Here is a 13,581-nt window from a genome sequence, read left to right on the forward strand (position 1 = left end):
CAAATACCTTTAGAATCAACTATGACTAGAATTCTGCAACTCCCAAAATTACCTAAACAGAAAAGTAACAGGAGGCATTTTGGGCTGGTGTATGTGCAGTAGCTGTCTGTCCATAAAATTATTCCAAGTTCAGGAGTGAGCAGTGGGTAAAATATACCCCGCAGACTACAGAAAGAAGAAAAAAAAAAAAGAAAGAAAGAAAGAAAAAATAAAGGAGGGGAAAATAAAAACACAAAGTATGGTAAAACCAGCATAAATTACTGAGAACCTGTGTTTTGGAAAATAAAAGAAGCACCAGACAGTAAAAATGTAACTGTGAAGAAACAGTAACTTATAAAGAGAAAAAAAAAACAAACACCAATCATGTAACTATGAAATATGTACACTAAAGCATAATTTGGGAAGGCCACAGAACTGCCAAAATACAATAGTGAAATCACAGAAACACAGTTATAATAACGCATGGTTTTGGCTCTATGAAGAGCCTGCACGTTTGCAAACCCTTGGATTAAGTTCCAGAATGGATTTCCTATAAATATATACATATGAACTTCTCTAAATGAACGTAAGGATGCCAAGAGAATTTCAGATGAGCCAAGGATTCCCTTAGTCTGAAAGAATTTTAAAATAATGAGAGTTTTTAGCATGGTTGTTCTTCTTTCTCTCAAGCACCGTATAAAGTTTTACTACCCCACAACAGAAGCAGTTTAGAGACCTGAAAGTCTTCCTACGCCTCCAGCTTACTGCCTGGAAGATGAGAGGGGCAGAACGACACATTTCTGTACAGCACCGGGTACCAACAGGTAAAACAGCATGCAGGGTATTCCTCCTATCAAGTCAGATTATCAGTAAGTTGTCCAAAACCCAATGAAGGGAAAAAGCAGAACTGGCCAGGAACAAGTGTGACAGCAAAACCCACGAGTCCCATTTATGAGAGGCAAAATTCCTCAAAACACACAGACAGTGATATGAAAACTGCTTACCTTGAGAACAGTAAGACTACATTTACTGACTGCAGTGCTGCTGTGGTAGCAATAAAAAGAGACTTCTTATAGATTTATTTAAAGATTAGGTAGTATTTATTAATATCTGGGGTGTTGTAAGAGAATATGTCTGTATCTGGGTAAATATATCTAAAATTACAATTCTTAAGAGGGAAAATAAATAAATAAAAGCATGTAGAGTACTTTTGTAATAAATATCTGTAAATGAGGAAGTGAAGAGGAGAAATGATAATTGGGCGAAGGAGGAACACAGACGTGTGCTTCTCAAACATGACAGGAATGCTATGTAGCAGCATTCATTTTATATGAGATATGCACACATACACACACACACATACAGAAACACACACTTACACAGTGAAGAAGAAAAGTGCTTATCTCCCCAGGCCATACCAGTGCTAAGACACACTGCACACAGAGAGCTGCCTCACACTCATGGCTGATGACAGAAGTCGTTTATTTTGCCAAATGTTCATGGAGTAACGTTTTAATTATTATTACTTTTTCCCCCCTCTAAAAGCAATACAGAAAAACCAACTACATGAATCCAATTTTAGAACTCCATATTTTCTTTAGCCGACTGTAAAGCAATTATGCTCATTATTGCCAGGAAAAAAAAAAAAAAAAAAAAAAAAAGCTTGTTATATATCTCAATCACTTGTGCTAGGCAATTTCAGTTCATTTCTGGATGGAAACAGCATCATTACCTACTCATTTTAGAAAACTTAAGGAAAGAAGAAATAAATAAGAGAAAACCTCCAGGGAAGTTTTCTCTGGAAAACATCTCAAAAAGATTCAGGGAATATTAAAGTTTCACTCCCTTATGTGAAAAGGGAAAAGAAATCCAAAAGGTCTAAAGAAGCTTATAAGCCTAATTATAGATTAAAGACTTCAATGAATTTGCCTGAAAATCACATGCTGGAGACAGGAAACATAATTTGGCAGAGAACAAAGCAGTCCCCAGACTGCTCCTGATTCATCATGCACTGCTGCCTCCTTCATCAAGTGTTATCGAGGCTGTGGAAAGAAGTCAGCCTCTTATGGAACAGACCAGAGCCAGTATTTCTCAGGTTTCTGAAGTCAAGAAAGGCTAAAAGGAAAAGCATTGTGTCAAGAAGAGCTAATTGTTGTCAGCACTGTGAGGAGGAGAGCTGGCTCCTTAGGCTGCCTGTGCCTGCTCTCCATACCCCTAACAAGAATGCCTTCATCACCTGTTGGCATATTCCAACATGCAGAACACTATTAAGTTCAGCTTCTTAGCACTTTACGTTTATCTGTGGGGAAAAAAACTGATCACCACATATGCAGTAAAAAAAAAGAAGAAAAATCATCATTCAGCTACTATGCAAATTTGCACGTTCACCTTGTATTTCCAAGACACATACCTATTGCTAGCTTACTACTAAACTGCTAGTAGCCTCAAACAATTGCTAAAATGAAGTGCTCTTTTCCTTATGTTTCTATATTAAAAGAAATTTCAGAGAGTTTTGCTCAGACTTAGAAAATTATGCCATTGCAAAGATCACAAATCTAAAGCATTTAAATCCTGGAAAAAATACTGAGGTAAGAAAACCACTGTAATTCTTTAAACAGGATGCACACCTACAGTAAACACTGACACCTAATGAGAAAAAGAAGCTTAAGAAAGAAAAGACTACAGAAAGGAAACCCAATGTCAAAACTAGTCATCTTTTCCCTTTCCCAAAGCCAACTTGCAGCCAAACCATCTTCACAGTGCATCTTCTGTATTCATCCTTGCAAGCTTCCAGATGTATTTTTATTCCCCATGTGTCACCCAAGTATCCAAGCATCTATTTTCTACATGAATCATTTCACTCCTACTTTGGGTTATTGAGAAAAACAAACCCAAGTCAGTTACAATATGTCATTAAAATGACAGGGATGATATAAACTGGTGACAGCAGTTCAGAAATATGTTTTTGCAGCTAGAGAATGTATATTTATACTATCTATATTGCAAGCTGCTTTCAGTTCCTAAGACCTGTGTTAGTGCCACCCCTGAATGCCCAGCACTGAATTTACCCAGGACAAGTGCTGTGATAGGAGCAGATTCATCATGCCTCACAGCAGCCAACTGAAGGCCCAGTGCTGTCCTTTAGCTAGCTGTGTGTGTCTACAAAGACAATTCCTCTCACCTTTCTTAGGATATATATCCAGGGTAGATAAACAGGCCTTTGTAGGCCTACACCTCTCCTCTGTCAATAAAGGTTTAATCGCAGGGCAAATGCTTCAATTTCCATGGCTAAAGTTAAGGGAAACTATCCACAGATCCTACTGCTGGCTGGTACACCACCCAGAACATAGTTGTCACAGCTACCAAACAGTTCATAGAAACACCCTGTAGGTATAAAGGAATGAGTTGCTTGTAAATCTAACATTTCAAAGCATGGAAAATAAGCACAGTAGGTCTGTCATTAATACAATAGGCGTCCAACACATTACACAACTACTCTCATTACCTTATTCAACTACAGGGATTTGATTTTGCTTATACTTACACAGATAAGCACTACATATATACATATATTTAAAAACCCAATAAAATTTGAAAAGTGTGTATATGACAGGGTATTGCTTCTGGAAAGCAAATGTCTCTTAGTCAAGCTGATTTTGAATATATATATATATATATACACACAATGTGTCATATATATATATATACAATATATATGCATTGTATATATATATGACACCTGGATCAACCACTGAGAAAAAAAAATAATGTAAATTCTAATGGTACTCAGTCATGAAATATTACATTCCTAGATTGGACGAGAGAGAGGATAATGCTGGCACACATCTTTCGTTCAGCAAGCACAAACTTAAAACCACATTCCCTGTCTTCTACATCTCCTGGATCTTTCCTTACTGCATCTACTCAAACATCTAACTTCCCCAAATGAAACCCAAAACTACACAAGAAAAGATTCATCACCATACATCAAAGGTCTCGTGAGGTTTGGGCTTTATCTTTCTGCATCTGAAATTTACAGTCTAATTGAGACTGTGAGGCTGACGGGTTTAATAATTTAACCTTGGCATCTACTACGCTACAGATTTTTCTGTTAGTAAGCATTGCCACAGGTTATTTATTAGAAACTAAAGGGACATCAGGCAGGAAATTCCTAAACAAAATTCAATGGGCTATTTTGGAGAACATTTGTGTCAATTAACATAATTACTCAATTTATTTCAGTGTAAGGAGCTGTTCTCAGAGATGCGTATCTATAAGCAGGGAGAGAGAGCATGGATGTGTGTACAGCAGGCACGCTGCCATGACTTAAGTAGGGCTGCTGACACGCTTCGGTGCAAGACATTTCCAAATGTTATGTTCTACATTACCAGCTACTCATATTTTAAGCAATAGATAAATAAATAAATAAAGTAACTGAAAGTTTTCAGCAATTTGTTAGGAATACAACCAGCTCACCGATTGTTTTGGATTTGCAGTGATACACTTCTTTGTGAGAACTGACAGACTTAAACATTTTGTAAAGGAAAAAAAAAAAAATAGAAGTTGTGCAGTGAAAATCAAGATGTTGCAATTATTCTCAGCTCGCTGCACTAATACAACCCTTCTAGACTGCTGACATTTAATTTTTATTTATTTATTTATTAACGCTTAATATGAATGCCCAAAACCATAGGGAAGCTCAAGATTCTTCAGTTGCTCACAAGAAGTTCCTAATTTAAACATGGTTAAGCTGTGGAATTAAAGGGTGATGCCCATTTAGTGAGAGGTGTGCTCAAAAGCAGCACTTTGAGGGCTATGAGAATATATAGGTGATCTGAATCTATGGCAACAGCTCTGGGCATTCAAATCTGCTTTTATCTTCCACTCCATTATCTTCCACTCCATAAACTGCAGAGGTACTGATGTAATAGCTTGCCAAGACAAAATGCCTCCCAGAGGCAGAGGACTAAGCCATGCTGGGGCCTTGCTCTCCCTCTCTCTTCCCTTCAGCCATGAGAACCTCAAGCTACTCGGCATACCACAAAGTGCAGCTCTGCTTTCTAAGCCAACTTGTGCTGCTACTGAGGTGACTGTGATCTCCTCCAGGATGAACCTGTGCTTGAGTGGCCCTTCCTTGCTCCTTCTTATGTGAGTACAATCTATGGATAAAATCTATAAGCCCAAAGCCACATAGCTCTATTAAATCAAAATCCCAAATGCGCAAGTGCAATGTTTCCAATGCAATTAAAGAATATAAATCAGGTTACTTTTATCTCCTCCAAACATCACCCAACTTTTCATCCTAATTTATTTTCTCGGTTGAAAGTACCTCAAAGGAAGTGTCAGTTCTGCTTAAAAACTAAGAAGCCTAAAGGCCTTATCCAAGCAAGGAATGTAAAGACTACATTTGATTCTGCACAACTTTGCACACCTTATGGAAGGTGTGTCTTGCTCTGCTAAGCAAAGCAGAGAGCACAAGCTGATGATAACTGCCAGGACAGAGCAAGGCTGAAGTGAGTTAAAAGGACAAACCACAGGCAGAGGCCAGAACATCACCTGCTTCCCCTCTGGAACAAACCACAATGTAAAGAGCCCCTCTCTCACATTCAAAAATTTACTTTTAGGGGAAACCTGTGATTTCATACACCTACATTGAAAAAAAAAATAGCATTTCTTTTAGGTGTGTAATTTGATTCCAAGCAAGAAAATTGTTTTGCAAGGTAATACAGTAGCTGAAAGTCATTTTAACCATCACCAGCAGCAGGGTGTGGATGCACCTGGACTTCTGAGACACAGTGTGCAGTGAAATCACTGTTAGAAAAAAACAGAGAAGAAAAAACATCCTTTGTGCTTAAATGTCACTGATCTGGAAACCGCATCACATTAAAACAAAACCAACTCAAACCAAGCAGTCATCTAGAGGTCAGAGGAAGCTGAGGAACTCTGTAAGAAGCTGCAAAGGAAAACAGTCAAGCAATAACACTGTGATTTCTACTGGAAAATGTGGGAGGGTGACCGTTAAATAAAAGCAAAATGATAAAGGATCCCTTCCAACCCAAACCATTCTATGATTCTATAAAGAAAACATGCGTGTGTGTAGGGAAGATAGGAAACAGTATTTCAAAAACAGTAAAATATACAAGAATACCAAAGCATGTCTATACTAAAATATGAAAGCATGCCTATACTAAAATACCAAAGCATGCATGGAAGCATCCCTGTGTTCTGTATTGCTACAAAACACAAGCCTGCTGATTTAAAACAAACAAACAAACAAAACAGTAATGCTGCAGATGTATTACTCCTCCACATAACCGCAGGAGGAAGGAATGAGTAATCCCAGTCACACACTGCTGTGTGGGTCCAAACCTATTTACAAACGTGAAGAATCCCGCAAACTAATGATAAAGTAATAACCAGAAGGTATCATACCAACGTAGTTAAATGGAATTATAATTTATGTAGCTACTTGTTACCAAGTATTATACCTTCCAAAAAAACTCGGGGGAAAAAAAGAAACAAAACAACCACCAAAATAATGACCACAGTGTTATGAAGAAAGTAAGAGCATAGACAGCTGCAAGTGTTTTATGCAAAACATTTGCCTGTTTGTAGAAGTATTGTCTGTTTGGACTCTGCTCAGCTGTAAAGCATGAACATATCTACAGCAAACGAAGCCTGAGTGCAAATACTGCATGCACAGGGAAGGAGCTTGCAAGCGAGCTCATACTTCTGCAGATAAGCATGCCAAGGAGTTCACTTTCAGTGCTGTAAAATGGGATTGCTGTTTCTTATCTGTCACCTAAAGATACTGGAAAATGTAGGAAGCTTATGGAAGCAGCTAAGGTGCTGGAGGGAAAAGCCCAGGCTGCTACTACAGCAAGTAAATGAGGCTCCTAGAAATAGCAGCTTGCCCACCGCACACAGATGCTGTCACCTCAGAGAATCACTCAGGTTGGAAATGACCTCCAGGATCACCTAGTTCAACCAACAATCCACACCATAACACCCGCTAAAACATGTCCCTCAGTGCCAGATCTACCCAGAGCAGAAGAGGGAGAAAAGTCAGACTCAAGGATTGCTCTCAGAATTTGCTAGCAAGATGGACAGCCAATGGAATTGGGTATTTACAGCAGGGCAAACAATACAAAACACAATACCAAGATAGATTGTGTGAGACTCATATTCAAATCCAAGAATAGGCAGAAGAAGCAGTTTTCAAAGTCAGAAAAATCTTAGCATAAAACTGTTGCTCTAAACTCAGGGATAGCATAGAATCATGGAATCATAGAATGGTTTGGGTTGGAAGGGACCTTTAAGATCATCCAGTTCAAGCCCCCCTGTTACAGGCCAGGACACCTTCCTCTAAACCAGGTTGCTCAAAACCCCATCCAGCCTGGCCTTCAATGCTTCCAGGGAGGGGGCATTCACAACCTCTTTGGGCAATGTGTTCCAGTGTCTCACCACCCTCACAGTAAATAATTTCTTCCTAATATCTGATCTAAATCTACCCTCTTACAGTTTAAAGCCATTTCCCCTCATCCTATCACTACCTGCCCTTATAAAAAGTCTCTCCTCAGCTTTCCTGTTGGCACCTTCAGGCACTGGAAGGCCACTATAAGTTCCCCTCAGAGCCTTCTTTTATGCAGGTTGAACTACCCCAGCTCTCTCAGCCTGTCCTCACAGGGGAGGTGTGCCAGCCCCCTGATCATCTTCATGGCCCCCTCTGGACTTGCTCCAACAGCTCCACGTCCTATAGGCACAAAGAGCAATAGTGATAGAGGAAGCTATCTGTGTATTTAAGCACATATACATACATACTTAAAATAAGCCTTCTCTCCAAAACACAGAGTCGTGAAATAAAAAATGAAACTATATTGTTTTATTTTTCTTTTTTTAATAGCTGACAATTATTATACTGTTTCCAATGTTTGGGGTTCTGTGGTAACTCAAAATCATTTGCCAAGAAAAGAGATATAGAAAATACAACTCCATCAGTTTGTGAGGACAGGACGAATGAGGCCCAAGAGCTTATTCAGGCTTCCACCATGAATGACAGCATGAAGTGCCAAGTATGTAAAAAATACTGAGTCAGCACAAAAGTTCCTCTCCCTGCCTTCCTCCTTTTGTAACCACAGTCAGACAAAATAAAGCTGGTGTGATTTCAAAGAAAGCATCTCTGAAATGAATGAGCAAAACACCCCTATCATGAGAAGTACAGCCCTCCTCCAAAAAAGGTGGAGTGTCTAAAAATCAAGAACAATCCTTAAGAACAGTTCTGAGTTAAAATGAACCCCAGCAGACAAAATGGAAATGTATTTTTCATTCATTGTATGAGGTTGCCCAAGAGACTCCATAAATTGCCTACTCAATCCATCCCGCAGACCCTCAGCCCAGCTTGCAGGAGAAGCCCTGAAGGAACATATATGGCCAGTAGGGAGGCTGAGTGGCTGCAGACAAAACACACCATCCTGAGCCCATTCTTCTGCATCCACAGGGGGCCTCAGAAACTCAGTACCCTACAAGATGCTTGTCATTTTTTCATTTTTCACATGTACAAAAACGTAAGAAATTAAGGATTGATGTTTGGAAGAAAATCTGTCACATCTAGATAATATGATGACTGGGAAAAATATTTATTGTGGCCCTGAAGAAGTGCCCAGTGAGGCTATTAACTACTCAGCCTTGGAGACCTTCCAAATTGGACCTAACAAGGAAGACTTGCAGCAACACACTCTGATGCTTAAGTTGAAGGACCTCTGAAGAGTTCAATCAAACCTGTTACTCCATAGTCCTATGACATATTTAGCTCCTAGCCTTTCTACAAATTGTACACCCTTATTCACAACACTTTAACCAAAAGAGTACTTTTTCATAGGTTAATTTTTACATATACACATGCATATACATACATGCATATACTTATAGTTCTATTTGTCAATAGAATTAAAAAGCTTCCGCATGATGAAAGACAGTATTATCAGATACTGATTAAAAGCCAAGACAGTAAAAGGAAGCAGCAACTGTCTAAAGGAAATGACGGAAGTTGTCACATTCTTCAGGTCTGTAATTAAAGAGAAAAAGTATCAGTTCTCAGACTAATGTATTACAGTACTCTGTGAAAACAAAGACTAAAGATATGAGTACTTACATTGGCAAGGATATATTAGTATGAAAGTTTCTTCAGCGTGAGATGTTTTTATAATAAAGTACATACCATCTGATATAATTCATAATCAAATATGACATTATTTTGAGAGCTAAACTCAGACCATATTCTTCTTCCTGCTCATGACTGCCAAATAACAAGAAGCACCTCCATAGCTCCCTTACATCTCTTATCAGTAACTACTGCCACACTTCTGGTCCGACAGCCAGACCAAGATCTACAACATACAGCAGTAGGGAAAACTTGTGTCATCTGTTTCTGAGAAAGTAAAACCTTGTAACCACAATGTTGCAGAGTAGGTTAAAGGCTTACTAGTTTAGATATTCTCAGTCTTCAAGCCAAAATTCAATGTGGTAGCGCCCTCAAAATGGGTCACTGATGAATGTGGAAAGATATTAAAGTTAAAATGAGAAGAGGGGCATGCAAGGGTTGTTGCCTATCTTTACTCCCAATTCTTTCCATCCTCCAATTTTTCTTGGATCTACATTTCAGGACTTGCCTTGCACACATAAAAATGTGCTGGAACAGACCAAAAAGGCAACAGTATAGTATCTGTTAATAACTGATGAATCCTTGATTTGAACTCTACAGCAGATGGACTTCCTTATACTTCGCAGCACATGGATTCATGGAGCAAGGTGGTAGCTCAAGGTGCTTCATCCTCCTCATGCACCAAGTTAATAGTGTTATGGCTCAGCAACAGGCACCCCCTCAGCCCTCTGTTCTTTATCAGTTTCTAAACAACAAGCTTAGAAGAGGCCCAAGCCTTACTAGCACACAGTTCTCTGCCTCTCCTCTGAGAGGCACTAAAATAAAAAAAAAAGCATATCACCATAGCAAGATCCAACTGCCTTCTTACATTATTTCAAGAATCTGCCCCCTCTATCTACATCATCCTTCACTCAACAACAGCAATCCTCTGTTTCCTCCAGCAGAGGATCTGGGAGAAATTGCAATGATTTCTTAAAATGACTTAAACTCTTCCTGTAAGAACACAACTAAAGCCTCTGTAAATGCTATAATCCATTCTATAGACTACTTCCTTCTGAGGGGACAGTATGAGCACAGTTGAGCTAGCTAAGGTAAACAAGCCTGTGACAGTTACAGTAAAGAGGCCTTGCATTCACACTGCAATTTTTTGTTACTTTAAGATACGCGTTCGAGATTGAACACGTCTAAGTAGAACTGGGTGAGCAGCTGTCCAAGACACACAAACAAGAAAGAAATTTATGGCAGAGACAAGGCTATGCCTTCTCCCCAGTTTCCTGTGACCACATGAGCCTGCTGCAAAGAAACCAATTGGCTTTGGCTGAGGTGGAATGGACTTGAGCTGGTAGTAACTGCAGCCTTGTTCCCTCTGGTTGAAGGCACATACTCTAGTTTGTCCCCTCTTCTCTTGGTTTAAGGCTGTCCTTCTCATCAGCTGTCTACTTTACAGGATAAGCCACGTCAATGTAAACCTCTGAACCAAACACAGCATTTGCATAGGCCAGAACCAACCATACAGCCAAACCTTCTGTGCCACCTTCACGACTGCACCAAACTGTGGTTTGCCAACTCAAACCATCAGTTGGTATCTAATCCTTATATTAAAACTGCTGGTGGCATTATCTCTGATAAACTGGCCCAACAGATGATTATCCAGGAACAAAGAAAGTGTGAAGTAAGATGGACTTGCAGCATCTCTTTCAGCACTTAGATGTCACGAAACAGCAGCACAATCCCAGAAAATATGTACCTGAACCTTCTTTGTGACAGAACAGCCCAATGCACATTGTGTGGCGTGATACTTGAGTGCAGTGCGAAGCTGAATTCTGGGAAGTACAGTATTTGTAGAGCTGGGAGTGGCTGGAAAAGTACACTGAATACAGTGACCTAACCGGGGGACAACCGGGATCGGCGCGGTGCCATAGGGAAAGGCTGACACCACACTGCAAAGGAAATCAGCCTCTCCTGGGCTTTGCCATGGCCAGCGCCGCGCTCTCTTCTGGCTTTGGGAAGAGCGCAGCAGCACAAGCACTGTCAGCTTCCAGTCTACGAGCAACGCGGCGCTTTTAAAGCGCTCCGCGGAGTAAAACGATACTACACCAACAGCTCTAGCGTTTTCGAGGGCTGTGCCCCTCTGATTGCCACCACCGGGCACCTGCCGGCCCAGGGGCAGCCGCCGCACCGAGCTGTGCCGTTCCGGACTGGCTGGGCTCAGCTCCCCGCCCCGCCTCTCAGCTCCCGGCGGTACTCACAACGGGTGCCAGCGCTCGGGCAGGCGGCGGTGCAGCGAGATGCGGTCGCTCAGGTAGATGTTGATCTGGTGCCGTCGGATGCTCTCCTCCTGGCGGAGCTTCTCCGCTGGGCTCAGCTCCAGCCGCACCGCCCGGCCCAACTCGCCCAGCGCCCCCGGCTCCGGGTCGGGCTTAGCGTACACCGGCTTCCGCAGCTGTTCGGCGTCGGCGGGCGGAGGGGGTGGCGGCGGAGCTCCGCGGGCAGCGCGGCGGGGCGAGGGGCCGTGTCGCCAGGCAAGGAAGCCGATGCCGGCCAGCAGCCCCAGCACCAGCAGCGCGCCCCCGCCGCGGGAGCCCCGGCCCCGCTTGCCCCAGCACATCCCTCGGCCGACAAAGCCGGCCATGCCGAGCAGGTTGCGAGGCAGCAGGCGGGGCCGGCAAAGCGCTCTGCCGGCCACGGGCGCAGGCACGCCTTCGCTTCGGGCGAACTCGGCCAAGTTTTCGCGAACCTGCACAAGCCACGCAACTCAGCCGGCGCCAACTCTCCGCCTCGCCAGGAAACCCGCCCGGCTCCGCCGCCCGCGGCTCCTCCCTCCTCTCCTCCCCGCCCCGCCGCCGGCCGACCCGCAGGGTAGGGAAACGTGGCGGCTGGGGGCTGTGGGGCGGGCGGAGCTGCTCCCGGAGTAAGGCCTCGCCTCGAGCTACGCTTGGTGGGGCAAGTGAAGCCTAAATGTATTATCCCCATAACGGGCAGGGTGTTTCATGACTTGACACAGCTCCTTCTGCATGAAGGAAAAGCATCTGGAGGTGTTAATTGACAGCTGACATGAGTCAGCAGTGTGCCCAGGTGGCCAAGAAGTCCAGTGGCATCCTGGGTTGTGTCGGGAATAGCGCAGCCAGGAGGAGCAGGGAGGTGATCATCCCTCTGTACTCAGCTCTGGTGAGGCTACACCTCAGTACTGTGTTCAGTTCTGAGCCCCTCACCGCAACAATGACGCTGAGACCCTGGAGGACAGCAAAGCAGTAAGAAGCCTGGAGTGCATGTCTTGTGGGGAATAGCTGAGAAAACCAGGGTTGTTCAGTCTCAGGAGAGCATGTAGTGGTGAGGCAGTGACACAGGCTGCCCAGGGTTGTAGAGTCAGTTGTAGAGTCAGTGTCCCTAAAGGACATGGGACGTGTGGATGAGGCACTGGGGGATGTGGTTAGTGGGCATGAAGGGGATGGGTCGATGGTTAGTTTAGATGAACTTAGAGATCTGACCTTAATGACTCTGATCCTAAAAAAGCAACTGTGGTATTTAGTTTCAACTTTGCAATGGATTTTATGCTTAACAAATCAGCTGTGCTCATTTTTTCACTTCACCCCTTAACGGCATTCAGCCCTCCTTCTCTAAACTTAGGATGCTGGGGCCATGAGGTTATATAAGAACATATGGTTTTGTTGTTGAAAAAACACATAAGCATAATATAAGTGATGAATTTCCTCTCTCAAGAGTGGCAGGAAGCTGAAACGAAGGTTTTGAAGTGCCCCAAAGAGGTGGCTGTCTTCAGTTTGTGGAGGCCTATGGAGATCAGCCATGCCAGGACTGGTCATATCCAGCGGAACAGAGTTTAACCAGCCCTGTGAGGTGTGATCAACAGAACTGCAGCTTTCTGTGTGGTGCTGAGGGAGGAGAAAACCTGGCTGCTACTAAGCAGGGTGACAGCATGCCGTTATAAGCTGTTTTGGATTTTAGGAGCTAATAAATATTACCTGTGACAACAAACACTGAGTTTGTCAAGTACTGTTGGAGACCTTGCTCTGGGAATGAGGATGCTGAATAACAATGAGTCATCCCAGTACTGGCAGACTACAAGAAACCAAGGAGTTTAGGTGGATTTACAGATGAGTATGTGTGTGTGTATAGACATAATTTAGTATTTTCATATTTAGCAATACAGTTAATCTAGTACAGATATACATACATAAAATCTTGTTTCAAAACATATGCACATGTTGGAATGACTTAATGGTAGTGATGTATATGTGTGTAAAAATGTTTTGCATCCAACTATTAACTACCAACATGCTGGATGCTAGAACGTATGTTGTTTATAAAGGAAGATGTATCTAGCAAGATTGTTGGATAGCACCAGTGAGTGTATGCCCAGCAATTGTACTTTCTTGTTGCCTGCCAGTCTTCCTGAACAAAGGCAGCCTTAGTATTAAGGTTAC

The 13,581-nt window shown here is 42.4% G+C and overlaps 1 protein-coding gene across 1 annotated transcript in view; it reads right to left on the reverse strand.

Moving 5' to 3' along the window:
- Positions 1 to 11,917, reverse strand: part of GALNT12 (polypeptide N-acetylgalactosaminyltransferase 12) — a 41,328-nt gene extending 29,411 nt beyond the window's left edge. Inside the window, exon 1 of the mRNA XM_015854243.2 lies at positions 11,389 to 11,917. Coding sequence (XP_015709729.1) covers positions 11,389 to 11,771 — 383 coding nt within the window. The 5' untranslated portion in view covers positions 11,772 to 11,917. The remainder of the gene's footprint in view (positions 1 to 11,388) is intronic.
- Between the last annotated feature and the right edge of the window lie 1,664 nt (positions 11,918 to 13,581).

This window comes from Coturnix japonica, chromosome 2, assembly GCF_001577835.2.
Source record: "Coturnix japonica isolate 7356 chromosome 2, Coturnix japonica 2.1, whole genome shotgun sequence".
Taxonomy (NCBI): Eukaryota; Metazoa; Chordata; class Aves; order Galliformes; family Phasianidae; genus Coturnix; species Coturnix japonica.